At 39.2% G+C, this 17,963-nt stretch overlaps 1 protein-coding gene across 1 annotated transcript in view; it reads right to left on the minus strand.

The window, feature by feature from the left end:
- The window catches only part of KHDRBS3 (KH RNA binding domain containing, signal transduction associated 3), a gene marked incomplete in the record, with an annotated part of 77,253 nt that overhangs the window by 36,487 nt on the left and 22,803 nt on the right, over positions 1 to 17,963 (minus strand). Inside the window, 1 exon segment of the mRNA XM_072410632.1 lies at positions 9,547 to 9,720. Within this exon segment, the coding sequence (XP_072266733.1) occupies positions 9,547 to 9,720 (174 nt within the window).

The following is a 17,963-nucleotide window of genomic DNA, read 5'->3' on the forward strand; positions in this document are numbered from 1 at the left end:
TGCCTGTGATCTTTATTTGTAAGTCTGTAGCTCCTCTTTCTTTGGTTGCATATCTTCAATGTTTGTGTTTTCTACAGTATTACAATCATTGGATTTTATGCACAGCCTTTGGAAATATCAGGGTATACAATGGAGCCCCCCCCCCGCTATTAGGAAAGTTGACCACCACTTTTCTACACCATCCATCAGCTACAAAGATCCCATATAAACTCAGCTGTCCCCGTGCTGCATCCTTCTAAGCTCTTGTTTCCCGCTGTCTGAAACATACTCATTTAAAAGAGGGCTGAAAATAATTGTTGTAAGCAAATAGAAAAAAAAGCAACTTTATCACAATGACACATGGACATGAAAAATAGAACCGCGCTCCGCGCTGTTGACATAAGTTTCAAACAAAATTGCCAAAAACATAAATAAATTGCAATGCAGAGTTCAATTCAGAGGAAAAAGTGATGACACGGCTCCCAAAGCGATCGCAGGCTAATTCATCTCTGTTACAAATGGTGACTTTTTAAACAGGAAGCTCTGAAACCTTTAAATTACAAAGCCAGCAAGGCTGCCGAGTCTATTTGTTCTCCTTCACATTGGTTGGCATTATTAAAGGGCAACGGCACAGAACAGCAAAGAGCAGGGGGATGGTGGAGAAGGTGGAATGTACACGGGGTCAGACATATTCACCGGCATGATGCATTTATGTCTATTATATAAATGAAGGATTGAGTTTGAGTGAATGGCGGCCCCATTATAGCCCAGGGCCAGCCCCTCTTTTGTTGAGCAGAGAATGGTTAGGCTTTGGGAATGACTGACAGCAATCCTTATATTGTTGGATGCTTGAAAAAAAGAAAAACATTGGCTGGAGTCTAACTTAAATTAGGCTCTTCAAGCCGGCAATTGGGACAAAAGCATTGAATCCTGTAATCTAATATTATTATAAAGTATTTATATAGCACTGACATATTATGCAGCACTGTACAAAGTCCAAAGTTATGTCACTAGCTGTCTCTCAAAAGGGGCTCACAATCTAATGTCCCTACCGTAGTCATATGTCATTTTTATAGTCTAAGGTCAACTTTTTTGGGGGGAACCAGTTAACCTAACTGCATGTTTTTGGAATGTGTGAGGAAACTGGAGTACTTGGAGGGAACCCACACAAACACGGGGAGAACCTGAAAACTCCATGCAGATAGTGTCCTGGCCGGGACATAAACCTAAGACCTAGCGCTGCAAAGGACAAAGTGCTAACCACTGCCCGTATTCAAATTTTCTTGCCAAAAAGGGACTCCCCTCTCTATTCCCAGCTAGGGGATGAGGCTGAGGGGACCTTATTGCTGTAATGTCTGACTGCGGATCAAAAATACAAATATAAAAAAAAATAAAAAAATAATTTATATTAAAATACTACAAAAAGGAAACTTTTTTATGCCCTACTTATAACCTCCTACTTGAAACCTGGTATTGATTAAAAATATTTTTAATAAAACTTACTTATAAAGATTTTGTTATGGTTCATACTCAACCAAACAAAACTTTTGAAGCTCAAATTAACAAATTGATAAAAAGAAAAAACAATAACTAAGCCCAGTCTGGGTTTCTTGCTGGTTATGAACATGAAATTTTATGCTGGCTTGGGCATTTAGATTGCTGGGAAAGTGGCCCACTCTGATGCTTTGGAGCAAAGGATGAACTTTCTTCATTATTGTGGAACTTAAGTCCCACTTTAAACTTCGGAGATTCAGGCAGAGGGTTATTGCAGAAAGGAACAGGAAATGCCCCTTCAGCAATAACTCTGCTTACCTCCCTGTCCAGTGCTTCCATTGTACATGCAGAAAATGAATGAATGCAGGCGCATGGGAGTTATGTCATTTCCAGCATGGCCAAGATTGCCTTTGGAAAGTAGAAAAGGTGGAACAGTAGGTGAGAAGTCATGGGATTAGTTCCACTTGACAAGTCGTTGCTGTGTTAAAATATGTAATATTTTTTTGAAATTATAGACTTTCATCAGTGAAGCTGGGTGATCTAGCAAACCTGAAATGAATCTGGTCCAGGATTAAAAACATTTCATAACAAATAGCAAATGACTGAAGAAATCCATTCCAGGTTTACTGGATTACCCAGCTTCACTGATGAAAGTGTATTTTCTCCAGCCTTGGAGAGCTTTAATAAATCAGGCCCATAGTTTTTTTTTTAAGCTATACCTCCACACAGAACCTAATACATCTCTATTTTATTTTCTAAAGTTCCACTTTCAGGTTTGCATGATCAGGGAGGTCAATATTGCACAAAAGGACAGGCAATGTCCCTTCCACAATAGGCTTTCCTATATGCTTGTTTGCTCTGGGTTTCTGGTAACAAAACTGAGCTGCGCATGCGCAGGGTACCCAGCATTCCTGTGCCAAGGACTTATGAACTCCTGTGCACCTGTGTAGGAGTTTCATCATCCCGGCTTGGCCAATCAACACAGCCAAATATGGTCAGTTAGAAAGAGATTGGGTATTCCCATGAAGCTCTAAAATATCTAATATATTATATAGTAGCCAATCCCCTAATAACTTCATATTAGAGAGAAAAGAAAGGGGGGAAAGCAGGGGATTTTTTAGCTCTAAATTTTTTATGTGTGCATTCAACAAAGATTATTTTAAGAAAAATTAACAAGGATAGTGTTGACACATTTAGTCCCTGAAATGGATCTATATATTTTTGTTTTTGTTATTCTGGCTTTAATTGTTATTTATAAAATCATTCACTCTCTTTTGTATTATAATGTAACTATAGTTTTCTGCACAGTTGTACTCCTCTCATCCCAGCTCCTCTCCTACCCTGCAGTTTTCATATATATCTTTTGCTTCCATTAGTATTGTTACTGGTTTTCCCCACAATCCCCCTGCGGAAGCTGAAACTGGTGAAATGCGTTGGGCATCGGGATCCAGTTCTTTCTATCCTATATTTGGTTGTCTCATTGTTTTTAGCATTGGACTTTGTCTAGTACTAAGTCCCTGTGACTTTTGTTTTTATGTGTCCATTACAGGGACAAAATGCTTTAACACTTTCATTGTTAGTTTAATTATCTTTGTTTGTTAAACAATTGCACACATACAAAATATATAGCCAAAAAGTTCCCTGTTTTCCCAGTCAAAGATGGTCTCTGGCAGGAAGAAGAGAAGGAAGATGGAGGTGCCCTGCAATGGAATACAGATAGGTGAGTTGCGAAGATTTAGTTCCACTTTAAATGTATTCTTTGAAATGAAAGCCATGTATGTTTCTGATTTTGCTTTGAAATCAGCCAGCCAGAGTTCACAATTGTGGAGGGAAAAGCAACACAAGGAGCAATTCAGTTGTGCTGCAGTGCCAGAGGTATGTAAACGGTAGTGCAAAGAAGAACTCATCAGTCTGCTACTTTATCTTTCCCTGTACATTTTCAGGCTGGGGAAGGGATAGGACCTGTATGTGTTACAAAAAAAAAAAAGTTTCCTCCATTGCCATACAAAGTTTGCTATGCTGCACAGCTGTGTAAATCTTACAAATGGATGCACAGAAATAAGCATCCTTTTGCAGGCAAAACAGCTCCTATATATGTATTCATCAATGCATTTAGCCCTTTGCTGGGAGTTCAGATTTAACTGTGATATCAGGTTTTGCTACGCTTGGGTTCTCCAAGGTATGAATAAACCTTTGTGTTTGTACGAGCATGTCCCTCGCCAACTCAAACCCCCATTGCATAAAACCTGCGGAACGTTTCCACAAATTCAGCGCTACGTATTATATGACAGAATAATTACTTTTTTTTGAACAAATGGCTCTCAGATCTTTAATCAGATTTTCAAGGTTGAAAGGGTATCAGGATTTGTGTTTTACTAATCCACCAGATTACATTCTGTAGCACTAGGTTGTGGCACTGGACAAATCGCTTAACTCAAAGTAAAAATGTATGATTAAGGTTTGCAACGAAGCAAAAAGATTAAAACCTAGGGATGCAGATGTTATATTTACCAAAGCACACATAACAATCTGCAATGGGTTATTAGAAGGAAATACTCAAAGTGCCATCACAGCTGTCCCGTAAAAAGTATTAAAACACAGGGAACAACGTGTAATAGGTTATATGTGCCTTTCTGCAGCCACACGGGCAAAATATTATTATTATTATTACACAGTATTTATATAGCGCCATCATATTACGCAGCGCTGTACATAGTCCATAGTCGTGTCACTAACTGTCCCTCAAAGGAGCTCACAATCTTTTGTCCCTATCATAGTCATATGTCATTAAGTCTAAGGGAGTTAGTCAATTGTTAGGGAGAAGCCAATTAACCTCACTGCATGTTTTTGGGATATGGGAGGAAACTGGAGGAAACCCACGCAGACACAGGGAGAACCTGCAAACTCCATGCAGATAATGTCCTGGCTGGGGATCGAACCTGGGACCTAGCGCTGCAAAGGCCGGAGTGCTAACCCCTGTGCCACCGTGCTGCCCATAGGAAAATTAAAACTGCTAATCTAGTAATGTGGGCATCAAAGTGTAACTAAACCTTCAGATCAAAATATATGTATGGTGCCGACCTTAAATCTGCCCGCTGTTTTGTCCGCACAGTTCTACTCCTCTCATCCCAGCTCCTCTCCTACCCTGCAATTGCTTTATCTGATTTCATTGCACACTGTGAGCTTCTCTGAGTGAACAGTGTACTAGAAAAAAAGTGCTATAGATAAAAAAATGTTTCTATTAACACTAAGAAATATCTGCAGATTCAGAGGCGGACGCAGCCAACAGTGAGCCCCAGTGGAGAACTGATGTGACCCACCCACTGCGCTGCCTATGTTGCACCCCACGCCCCACCCACCACTACACCCATGCCCTGCTCCATGCCTCATCCACCTCCAGGCACTGCTTACCTCCGCCCATGCTCTGCCCACCTCCAAGCACTGCCTCCACTCATTGACTGACACAGAAGCACAATGGCATGTATAAAATTTGGATAGGTAGGATAGACTGACAGAACCAGTATCTGATGTGCAGGGTGGGGATGATTGGGAACCTTAAAAAATTATATCTGCTCTTTAAGAATTATTTTGGGAAAAAAACTAAAGCGGACCTAAACCCAAAATAACTCAAAAGGGTAGACGGGATAGAAAAAAAAAATGCAGCACTTTGCCATGGCAATCAAGACAGAATAGAAGTGCAAAGCCTCCTGGGATACCTACATGCATCCCGGGAGGCTCTTGGCTGCTCCTTCTGCGCTTGCTCGATCTTGGGAATGCGCAGAAAGAGCCGTTTCTGTTAACAAGAGAGAAAAATTGCTGATCTCATGCATGCGCAGTGAGAGCGGCAATCTTTTTCCCCATCTACATAACTCGCTCTTGCACCTGCGCAGGCCGCAGGAGGACAATGGGCCAGCGCAGGGCCCAATCAATGAAACCTCCTGAAGAATCGACGGACCTGCGGGATTGTGTTTTTTTTATTCTGACTTTAGTTCTGCTTTAACATTTAAAAAATACAACCAGGCACGTGATTTACTTTGGTCACTTTTTTTCACGGGTGCTACCACCTTCACCTGGCCCCCCTCCAGGTTTCAGATCTTTGACCATCTCTGTTGGCCAGGCTGGAATGGTATAACCCCTATATGCAAGCCAGGTGATGCTGGGATACTTGCCCTTGCACACTGAACCACGCATGTACAGTTCAGAGCACATTATACAAGATTATAAAGAAGATTTCAAACAGACAAATAAGTATATTTAAAGGATCACCACTTGTCCCTTCTGCAATTTGAAGCTGCCTAATCTCATTTTTTTTATTTTTTCCCACTTTAAAGCTTAGCTCCAGGCAGATATTTCTAACACAAACTAAACTGTAATAGTAATACTTTTTGTATTTTTTTAAAAAAAACCTGCCCAGAAGAGCTTACAATCTAAGAAGTGGGGGAAGTAATACACAACAGAAGGGAAGATATAGATTGGTGGGTGAGTAATGAGGGTTTAAGAAACAGAAGAAGATGGGTAGGCAAGTTTAAAAAGATGGAGAACATTTTTAAATGAGCAGAAAGGAGGAGCAAGCCAAGTAGGATGAGAAAGACCATTCCAGAGAGTCGGGGCAGCTCTAAAAAAGTCTTGAAGCCATGTGTGTGATGAGGTTATGAGTGAGGAAATCATTAGTAGGTAATTGGAGGAGCGGAGAGAGCGGTTAGGGGAGTATTTTTTTACCAAGTCAGAAAGGTAAGTGGGACAGTAACTGTGGGAGGATTTGAAGGCAAAGCCCAGGAACTTGAATTTGATTCTCAGGTGAAATGGAAGCCAATGAAGAGAACTACAAAGAGATGCAGCAGAAGAGGAGCGGTGGGAAGGATGGATGAGTCTGGCTGCAGCATTCATAATAGATTTGTAGAGGAGAGAGTCAGGTTAGTGGAATACCAGAGAGGAGGAGGTTACAGTAGTCCAGACGAGAGATGATAAGAGCGTGTACAAGGAGTTTGGTGGTCTCTGGGGACAGGTAGGGCAGATTTTAGAGATGTTGCACAGGTGAAAGTGACAGGACCTGGAAATGTTCTGAATATGAGGGGTAAATGAGAGGGTAGAATGGAAGGTGACGCCAAGACAACGTGCCTGAGGGGAGGGACAGTGTTTTTTAACAGTTAGGAACATGTCGGGGAGATTTTGAATTGGGGGGGGGGGGGGCATGAAGTTTTGGAAGTTGAGGGGGAATAATGAATTCTGTTTTTTTCAGGTTGGGTTTCAGAAATCTGTCAGCCATCCATGAAGAGATGACCGACAGGCAGCATGAAACCTTATCCAGGATGTAATTGTTAAGAATACAGACACTGTGCAAAGTTTTTTACTGTTACTATTGACTCGGACAAAGGAAACAAGACAGAAGTTTGTAGACATTGCACATTTTCTGTCCTGTCTCTCTACAAACAAACTCAGTATACTTAATGACTGAATAATGAGAACTCCAATGATTTGTTTCAGGCAGATCAGCCCGAGGGGTTAAGCTACATTTCTCCCTTAATTGCAGAGGCCATTAGGTATACAGGGAAAAAAAAAGAGACCTGATATTGTATGCAATTATCAAGCTCCAGAGAACCGCCAATTAGATCTCTGCCAGGATTTGAATTAAAAAAAAAAAGCTTTGTGATTAGGTGAAGTAATGATCCAAAAGAGATTAGTTCTGTTCAGATTGTACTCATTAGAAAAAAATTCTAATTCTGAAAGTCTCAAAGTCTTCATTAACCATTTAAGAGGTAGAAGGTGGTGAACACCTGTATGAATTAGGGCACTTCAAAGGAAAATTAAGCATTGCACCTGCTAAATAAAGAACAATCTGAGAATGAATTATGTTTGTCAAACAAATCAAAGAACTTTCATCATGCCTGTAATCACAATGTTCAAGAAAGTAATTAATGACAGGAAAACCTCATGCATTGTCCTCTCAATCAGCAATTAAGGAGCTTGTTCTGTCGCCTACAAAACTAACCATGAATCGCTAGATAAGCCCCTTATGCATCATGTGGTAGGGTGCTGGATTGTACTACCATTTCAACCAGACTGAAAGAGAACCTGTCACCTGATTATTTATCTCACCAACCTACATGTGGATTTATTGATTAATATGAAATATTTTTATCTGTAAAAATCTCATCTGTATGGACGTCTGACAGTCTTAAGACTTCTGCCATGTCCTGCCATCTTGCATGTGATATCAGTCCTTGAAGACCCAGAACTGGTACTCAAATGATGGTTCATTGGTATTCTTCTTCACTGCTCCCCCACAACCCATGCCAGTGTGTTTCAAACCTTTATAACACGGAAGAACCCTTCCAGATTTCTGGGAATCTCTTTTATAATTACTGTATGGATCGCAGTACATTAGTGTGGTGGTCAATGGGAATAATTCATCTTACATTGCTGCCCAGTGGGAAGAATATCAGATAGCCAAAAAGATCATTGGTGTCATTTAAACTGACTTGAGAGGCACAAATTTCTCATTGGTCAATGAACCCCCAGCAACCTCTGGAGGAACCCTGGTTGAGAAACATTGGGTTATGTAGTTAGGTAAGAAGAGGGGTATAGGCCTTGGGCCAGCACAGACAGCCATATAAAATAATATACATAGCATAGTTTATATATATACAGAACCATACTTTGAAACTCACGCAGGCAGGTCTATATTGCAGAAAGGGACAGCTGATGTCCTTCCTGCAGCAAAATATACCTACCTGCCTGTTTGCTGTCTTCTTTTGAAGCGAGCAGTTGAATAAAAAAATGTGATCAGTCAGGTAAGGTTATTTTATTATTTTATTGCAGAAGAGATATTGCCTGTCCCTTTGCAATAAAGTACATGCCTGGTTGCAATTTTATTTAGTTAATTTCATAAATCTGGTAATGACATCATAGGGGTTAATTTTCTTGCTGTAGAAAAAAGGTAAAAAATAAAACTTGGGATAGAGGGAAAAAAGGGTCTGAGGGATTATGTGAGTCAGATATAATGCATGCAACAAATGTGATTAGACCCCATTGCTGCCCCTCCTTTTCCCAGTCTTAATGCTGCTATATAGAGTATTGCACAAGGCTGATATTAACACGTAAATACATTGCATTGGAAAATATAATTTGTGAAGGAATATATATATATATATATATATATATATATATATATATATATTATATCTGCCTGGAAGTCACTTTTAAGATTAAAATCCCCTTGAGAACTGACCTACACATTGAAATGGTTATCTATGACAGGTAAATCGTTCTACATTTATTAAATAGTTTTATTATGCCATGTTCCTATCAAGGTGAATAAAATCATATACATATATTTAAATAATAACATAATCACGTACTAACATAACGTACTAATACTATCTGATATTCCAACACTAGAGAGGCATTAGATGTGATTTATGTCTAAACTGCTTAAAACTACTTCTAATTGGGTGTGGAGGGAAAGCTACACCAGCATTCCCCGGTATATGGAGAAAAGCTACAATTGCATTCCTGTGTTCTAAAATATGTAAATGCTCATTAACAAAAATGTCCACGATCTGGCTATAGATGTATTAATGGACAGGAAGTCATCAGCTATAAGCATTGCCATGCTATCAGGAAGAAGTTTGGTTACACAAGTCTGGAAATAGAACACTAAGGCATAACACATACAGGCTAGTAAGCTGAAATATATTATTTTTTGGTTCCTGAGTTAAGATATACATTAATTCCAGCAATTGTGCAGGTTGCATATCCCTGCCCCTCCTGTCTGCTATTTAGATAGCTGATGCCATTTACATTTACATCCTCCTCATGCCCATTCTTCATTCAGCTATTGCAAGCCCAATTTCAACAATCAGGAAGGTCTAAGCATCTCCATACAAAAACAGTTTTCATCAGGAAATGTATTAAAGATTGATTTTAGATATCTGCCATGGGTTCTTGATATTTAAACCCAGATACCCTGCTATGGAGATTAAACCTCTATTTCCCTGCAAAATATTGTGTCCTGAGGCTAAACATTCGGTGTATGTTGCACACAGAAAGTGTGTTAATAATGTCTGCGGTCACCTGTAATGGAATCCAGCAGTGTAAGAATCATTTTCGCTGCGTGCTTGATTAATGGAGGCTGTTGTTGGGTCTTGGTGGTATCTTGAGTGCTGTCAAGTGTGCCTGATTTGAGCCCTTCCTCGGGAAGTGAGTCAGTCTTGCTTGGAGGGGCATCGTATGCAGATTTCAGCTGATCTGTGACATAACAAAGGCCATTGTAAGTCACTTAATGTCACCTAGGCAGGCCACAGTCACCAAACCCACCATGTGCAGAGACACAGAATTTAAAGAATGAGAGATACTTAATATCTATGGACAGCCTAAAAGTTCACTGGAAAAAAAGAAATAAATCTTTACATAGAACAAGGAATTTTTTTCAAGCCAGGTAATGATGAAAATGTATGAAATGTATTTAACCAGACTGCTGAAACACAATCACTCTGCAGTAAAACACTAAGGGTCGGTATGCATGAGCTGATCTGCATGCCCCAAAGTCTCAAAAACAGCAAATGCATGGCTTCTTCAATCAATATAAAGTAATCAAAGTTTGTATCAAAATTGATCAATCATCTATTTACAATTGGTGTCTAATGATACAACTGGTATATTTTTGATCAAGATTTACTGATACTGATCTGATCATCCAAAAAAAAAGAAAGAAAAAAGTTGGCCACCTAGTTGCTAATTTCTTTTTAAATTGACTTAAAGCAGAACTAAAGTTCCTTTTTTTAAAAAAAATTGGGATCAGGTGGGGCATTATTGCAAAATGGGACAAGCAATATTTAAGCCTGATTGCTCCAGTGAAAAGTCAATAACATTCAGCTGTACATGTGCCAAATTGCAAGGTTGCCATTACAGGTTAACCAGGTTACCCAGAGCCACTGGGTATTTACATCATTCTGGCCCGGTCAATCATGATGACCAAAGAACAGATCTTGGCAGAGAAGAACGAAGAGTATATCGGCGCCCTGTGATGGCAAATGGAAGGGCAAGAAAAGGGGGGTTTAACTCTGCTTTAGGATTCTATATTTAAAGATTAGATTATATTAGATTCTATATTTCTAGATTATATTATTGATCCGATTCAGCCCATGGCTACTGGGCCAAAGAGAACAAAAGGCCAAGTGTGTTGAGCGGATAATAGGTATTGGAAAGGACAATCAGAAAACTGAGTGTATACGTGTAGAAATCGGGTTTTTTTGACACATATCCCAATTCAATCCACATATACTACGGCACCCACTCAGACCTCAGTCTTTGAATGACTAAAATAGGCTCCAACATGAACAAAAAATGGTATATTAATAAAGAAATTGGAAACCACAAAGTTTTTATTAATATATCAAACTTACATAGCAATCGTCAATGAACACCTTGGTGCATTTTGCACATTTGTGGCTTCAAGTACAAATGTGCAAAATGAGTCAAGACATTCTGTGATGCTTTCGATGTAGCTTGATGTTTTAATACAGAAGCTTGCTGATTCCAATTATCATAATATTGGACTGCTTATTTTTACACTTCATACAGTTCTGCCACACATACAAGTGACAAATCATATCATTATAATACTTTGAAAATTTGTTGTAATGGAATCATAAAAATTAATGGTTTCCTCATTTTTTATTTCCATGAACACTTGCTGCAGATATAGGTCAAACAAGGCAATCCTTAATAATAAATTCCATAATTCTCAGAAGTGGACAAATTTGTATTAAATATTTCAAATCAAATACATAAAAAACAGGAAATTATGGCTACATTTCCAGGTAGCGAATTACTTCTTTTTGTGCTTATTCTTTTTTTGCACTTTTAGGAGGTTTAATAATATGGATGCTGCAACCTTGGGTGGATAGAATTCTAAAGAAGCCTCTCTCAACCTCTCTCTCAGCCTCTCTTTTACACCTGAAGAACCCTTGGAATAATTCCCAGGTTTTAGGGAATTTTAGCTTAAACTAGAGGAAGGCAATGGAAGCAATACACCTTAAACTGGTGGTCAGTTTAAAGAATGCCCCACTTACAGATGGTTATAAAGAGCTTCGGGGTGATGCTACTGACTGCTAAGTAGCAATGGCCAACAAACTATGAGGTCACCACTACATGGAAGGCAAATCAGCCAAAGCTGAAGGAATCCTTTGCTACCTCTGAAGATACGATATGGTTCCATGGAACTCTGATTGAGAATGACTGCTCTAAAGCGTATTATCTACCCAAAAAAAACATTCAATTCAGCTTTATCCCTCTGCATTTGGTTTTGTAAAAAAAAAAATATTGAACAAGGCAGACCTAACATGCATATATACTGTTGGAAAATGACAACCATTTAAAAGGCAAAAGAATAAGAAACTTCACACCCCAACAAATGAACCAACCTTTTCGAAGGGCCCACATCCAAGTCTTTGAAGAGTTACTGTGTAAGCTCTGCTTCAATATATCAAATGTACTTTGGATGAAAATGGTATAGTAGTATAACACAAAGACCTCCACCTCACACCAAAAATTGATTACTTCTACCCTTCCAGTTCCTTTAAATTTCTTCTCTGGTGCGGAAATTTGGGGGTGAGTTTTGGAAGTGTCATAAGGGCAGATGTGGCCAATAAGAATCTCTGACTGAATTCTGTTCCCAGTGTTCAGAACAGATCATATGATCAGTGCTTTAGAGCTAAGGAAATTTTAAAGGAAGACACCAAGAGCTCTATTTAAAAACAGGGAATCTGACATTCCCTCAAACATTCCCAGATAGGAATCAATTTACTGCCACTGAAACATTAGGGCTTGTAAGATTCCCACAAGAAAATGTTTGAAGGAATGTATGATTCCCTGCTTTGTAAATAGTGCTCCAAGTATTTTTATTACTCTAACATTTTAATGACTACAGTCACTTTGGGATTTGAATAACAATTTTATTTTAAAATTATCGCTAGATTTTAGAAACCTAAGGCCTGTCTTACACTACAGACACTAACAAGATAGGTAAAATGTTCCCTTGCTTGCATGTCTCCCTCACTGGTTGGATGAGTGATGACTCCCTTCCGAAAATGCTGAGAGGGAGCAACACATGTAAGCAGGTGAGTAAATCACTGCCATGCTGTATCCTGTACAGCCGTCCTGCTGCTGGAAACTTCCAGTGACAGGAGAACTATTGTGACCGGGCCAAGAGCTGAAAGTCAACCAAAGTTAAAAAAAAATGTGGTAGTTGCTATTGCCTACTACTCCTTATTTAACAAGCAAATAAAAAATGTCTGCCTGGTTGTAATAATGACTTCAATTTATTTAATTGGAGTAGGCTGGTCTGGAACTAATATGAGGATTGAGATTCTGGGCCAACAACCTAAAGAGACAGTCAAAAAGTTAACAAAAATAATTTTACCAATGACCCCGTTTACCACCATCACCAACATGAAACTTAGCTCCCAATCCTCTGACAGCAAGGTTTGCAATCACAGCATTTACATCCCTGGAAGTATTTCATAATCATCTACATAAAGTGATAAAAGTAGGAAAAAGAAAGGGGAGGGAGGCCTCCTAAATATGCTTATGGTGAATAATGACTTATCCGACAGAGACTCGTTTAGTAAAATGATTTTAGAACGAAGTGAAGTGTTGTACCAAAAGTTTTGTAGCCCAATAATATTAAACTGTATTTACATAGCGCCAACATATTAGTGTTGGCGGTGGTGTAAATTAAATAGGGGTTGCAAATGACAGACAGAGACACAGGACGGAGAGGACCCTGCCCAAAAGAGCTTACAATCTAAGACATGAAGAAAGTGGAACACAATAGGAGGGGAGAATGGTGAGAAGTAGTGAAGGTTTAAGAGACAGTGTAGGTGAGTTTGATAAGATGGGTTTTTAAGGGAGCTTATAAGGGTGCAGAAAGCAAGCCGAACAGGGGAGAGAAGACCATTCCAGAGAGCCGGGGCAGCTCTAGAAAAGCCTTGGAGTTCTGCGTGTGACGAGGTTTTAAGCAAGGAAGAGAAAGGCTAGAGATTTATTTATGTGTTATGTCAGCAGCCAGCCAAGGGGTTCATTTCTATTGTTGGTGTACCTTTAGTTTGGGTAATTATTTATTTATTATTTAAACCAATGTTTAGGTTGACAACAAATGAATAAAAGAGATTAGATTGCATTAACAGTTGCACTTTTGTAGATATCATAAGAACCAGTGTTGGAAATATGTCCAGGTTCTGGATGGGGAACATCTCTTTACTGTCATTAACTAAATTATGATTAAAGACTAAAAAAGCAATGCAGATATAGTTACCATGATTTTCTGGTTGCATGGTATAGTTAGAGATCATGGTTTAATTGGCACGCACAAACCATATATTCTCATGTGGTCTTGGCCACTTTTATAAGGAAAAATACCCTGCATTTGTTCTATCAAAAATACATTTTTGAATGTTTTGGAACAAAAATATTTCCTGCTCTACACACAGAATGACCTTTGGACAGTACAGCTCACTAATCTAAGACTGCAGAGAAAGATTATGGTTTTATGTTGTATAGGAAGGAGTTTCTTCCTCCTTTTGGAAACCCTGAAATACCCCCCTTTCAATTCTAATACAAAAAGCAGTAAAAAGGGGAAGTGCAAGCAGCACCTAAGAAAGTAAGTGTTCAGCCAAGTGAAAGGTCTTAACTGTGAAATGCTATGAGCCTCACTCTTTTTTAGGTGGCTTACAATCAACACTAAAGTAAACCTGTGCATTGCCTATATAGGCCAGGTAGAACATTATTCTCCCCAGAAATGTTTTTTTTTTTAAGCTGGGTAGGGAGAAGCTGTTTCTGGGTGGCAACCCCCGTATTGTGACCCAACCTTTCAGTAGCCAACTTAAAGCAGCTGGGTGGTTACTGAAAAGTGCCCAGCTAAAAGGGGCCAGAGAGAACACTGGAAAATAAACTTAACCTTCACTCCCCTGCCACTTTGTTCAGCCATTTAAAGTGAAAAGAAATGCCTGGTATTTTGGGGAATGAAGAACATGTAAATCCCCTTCATCCCATTTGTGAGATAATTGGGACTGGGGGGTTGGCTACTCGGCACCTGTCACACGAGGGAGGGAAATATCAGGTAAAACTGGTTAAACTATAGTGGAGAAGGAGCAAACGATAGATGTTCAGCTGACGGGACCAATTGCATTGACCTTCATGGGGCAATAAAATGAATGCCCATTTTCTTTTTTAATGGAGTGGTAAATTTAAACCCCCATGAGACTTTTACCACTATCCTTATCTCAGTTACAGATGTTTCCAGGTTATGTTCACCAGTTCACAAATAGGACATTGTGAAATTGGAGAGCGTACAGAGAAGGGCAACTAAACTAATAAAAGGAATGGAGGATCTCAGCTATGAAGAGAGATTAGCTGAACGGAATCTATTCTCCCTTGAGAAGTAAAGGGAAGATTTGATCACTCTGTATAAATATATAAATGGTCCTCATGGAATCGGGAAGGAATTTGTTGCAGCAAATTGTACCAAGGTTTTTTTTTTCCTTCCTCTGGATCTGTATCTTTGCCCATAGGGTTTTATATGTGGGATATGTTTACTTCCCAAGTGTTTGAACCTGATGGACTTATGTCTTTTTAAACCTGACCTACTACGTAACTATGTAAATAAGGCTCCTATGAAAACTATTTTTCCAGATATCAAGTGAAGGAAAATTGGCAATAATGTCATACGATGATGGCAATTAAATGCTCTACACAACAAATTCAACTATGGTAAGTATGCAAAGGAAAGTAATACAACACCACTAGAAAGAAACCCTTATAGACAAAAGCTACACCACTCTCATAGTGTGGCTTTTGTCTGTAAAGGTTTTTTCGACTTATTGTAGAAAATAAAATTTGATAGATGTTCTAGTTCTCCTTTACGCTACAAAAATTGAATCTGTTACGGTTGATGGTTTTCTCCAAGTTGTCTGGTAAAACCATTGTCATTGCCACCATGACAGTCGATAAAGAAAAATCTGTTTAAGGGTTATGTCATCCTTGTGATGGATTGGCAATCCCAATGAGAGAACTCATCATTGGCAGAATGCTTTTGGAGGACACATGCAGCAATGAAAAAATAACCTGCTTACATGTGTTACTCTCTTGCTAGATGGATGAGAAGGGGGTTGCTCTTAAACACTTTCTGGAAACAACCTTTGGCCATTTTGACTGGCCAGGCCAAGATAACGTAATGAGTTCATTTGTTCCCGGCATGCGCAGGGGATGCCAGGATTGCCGGGATTCCCTAGCAACAAACACATGCTCAGCTCAGCAAAATCTGACAGCTGGGTGGCGATCAGGCAGGTAAGAACGATTATTATAGAAAGGACATTGCCTGTTCCTTTCTGCAATAAACACCTGTCTGAATTGAGAATTTTTCAAAGTAGGACTTTATTCTGTTTTAAATGTTACAGCTTTCTGGCATTTTCAGCATACGTACCCAACCTCCGCTCTTTATCATGAGAATAGTAAATATTGGCATGAAATGTCAACATTGATTGATGGCTTCCATCTCCCTGATCTAGATGCCATGAAAATCTATTGCTGTCAGATGCCAACATCCTTGCTAAATCCTTGTGACACCACTAGGACCACATAACGATGCCCTAATTTTCATAGTGCCTCTTGCTCTTCCGCAGTACAGAAATGAGCCAATTACCTCACAAGATGCTATGGACTAATTTACTAGGGATGGGTCATCATCTGTATCTGTAATCCTTCTCTAGAGAATTTCTATGTAACTAATGAGAAAAGTTGGATACAGCAGAGCTGGCCAGATGTGCAAGGGTTATTACCTTGTTCAATGATCATTAAAGTAGACAACTTCTCATTATTGATTATAAAGAAGGAATGAGTAAGGTCGTGCCCCAATAATGATTTTGTTTTTTGTTCAGCTACAATGTTGGACGTTCATTAAGTTCGGTGCTATGAAGAAAAGTAGCTCTGCTTGGTTGAAAAAAGTAAAATTACAAGCCACACTGGCCACAAGGAGCATAGATTATTATGGCCTATATAGAGTCTGCGGGAAAAAGGCCCTGGTTTGTAAAACCACAACATGATATGAAATGTTGCTGCATGACTTGCTCCTTTCTACATAAATGACACAATGTACCCAGGTCATACAGCGGCCTCCATTGTGGCATGGCCTTAAAGTGGTTTTGCTGCTAAAGGGCATTTATGTGAAAATCTTTACGCTCGCAGACAGGGCACAAAATTGAAGGCTCTCTAAAGAAATGTTCTTCAACAATGAGGAACTCAAGCAAATACTCTAATCAAAGACAACAAGGGATCTGCTATATCCAAATGTTTTAGTGAGTGAGTTAAAATGATTTATGGAAAGAAAAACCACTATAATCAGGAATAAAATATAGGGCTGGTCTTGTCAACTCACATCATATAGAAGCCTAAATTGTGGCCCTAGATAATAAAAGAGTCACATATGGAGGTCAGTATATGTAATGTCGCAAAAAGACTGCCACAAAGTGCAGACATACAAAGTGAAATGATTTTCAGACTTTGAACCTGGTGCATTCGCCAGGATAGTAGAGACATGCTGCAGAGGGAAGTGAGAGATTAGGACATATTATATTAGGATACTCAAGGTCATTGCTATTACCTTTTTCCAAATCAATACTTCCACTACCGATTTTTGGGTCTGAGGACATCCCATGCACAGGTTAGGCCTTTGGGCTCTGGGGTCACATCTACTTCCTTGACTGATATGCCAACTCACAGTTGACAAAATCATGAAATTCTGATGCCTGTCCACTTTTTGTGGTTGTGTCCACACATTGCTACAGCTTCTCATTTTATGATATGCTACAGAGTTATAATTGTATAGATTAACTTATTACTTTATTGTATATGTTCACTTTGCAAAGTGAATGAGGTGAAGCTACATTCAATTGCAATATCCGGACCCCTGGAAACAAAAATCTTTTTTTTTTTCACTTGACTGAAACTTAAAGCCGAACTATAGTTCTGCAAACAATAGCTGTGATCAGGTAGATTCATTTTTGCAGAAGGGACAGGTGATGTCCTGCAATAAAACACACTTACCTGCCTGATCACTATCTTGTTTTAAGAAAATGTTGCACATGTGTAGCTCAGCGTAAGATGCCAGAGATGTCGGGTATCCCAGTATCCCTTGGGGCTGACAGGATTTATTGATCTCCTGCCTGCATGTGCAGGGGTTACGTATCTCAGCCCATGAAGGTGGCTGAAGATCAGAACCAGGAAGAGGAGAAGAAAGCAAATGGCAGTGCCTGTGATGTAATAGCGACATGTGATTGTAATTAAAAATTTGTGATCATGCAGGTAAGAATATTTTATTGCAGAATAAAGGAATCACCCATCCTTTTTTCAATAAAGGCCCTGTCTGTTTGTAACAGTTTATTTCTGCTTTAGGAATAGGAAAAGCTGGACTCCACACTGCACAAACTGTGATG

This window comes from Pyxicephalus adspersus, chromosome 5 (assembly GCF_032062135.1).
Source record: "Pyxicephalus adspersus chromosome 5, UCB_Pads_2.0, whole genome shotgun sequence".
Taxonomy (NCBI): Eukaryota; Metazoa; Chordata; class Amphibia; order Anura; family Pyxicephalidae; genus Pyxicephalus; species Pyxicephalus adspersus.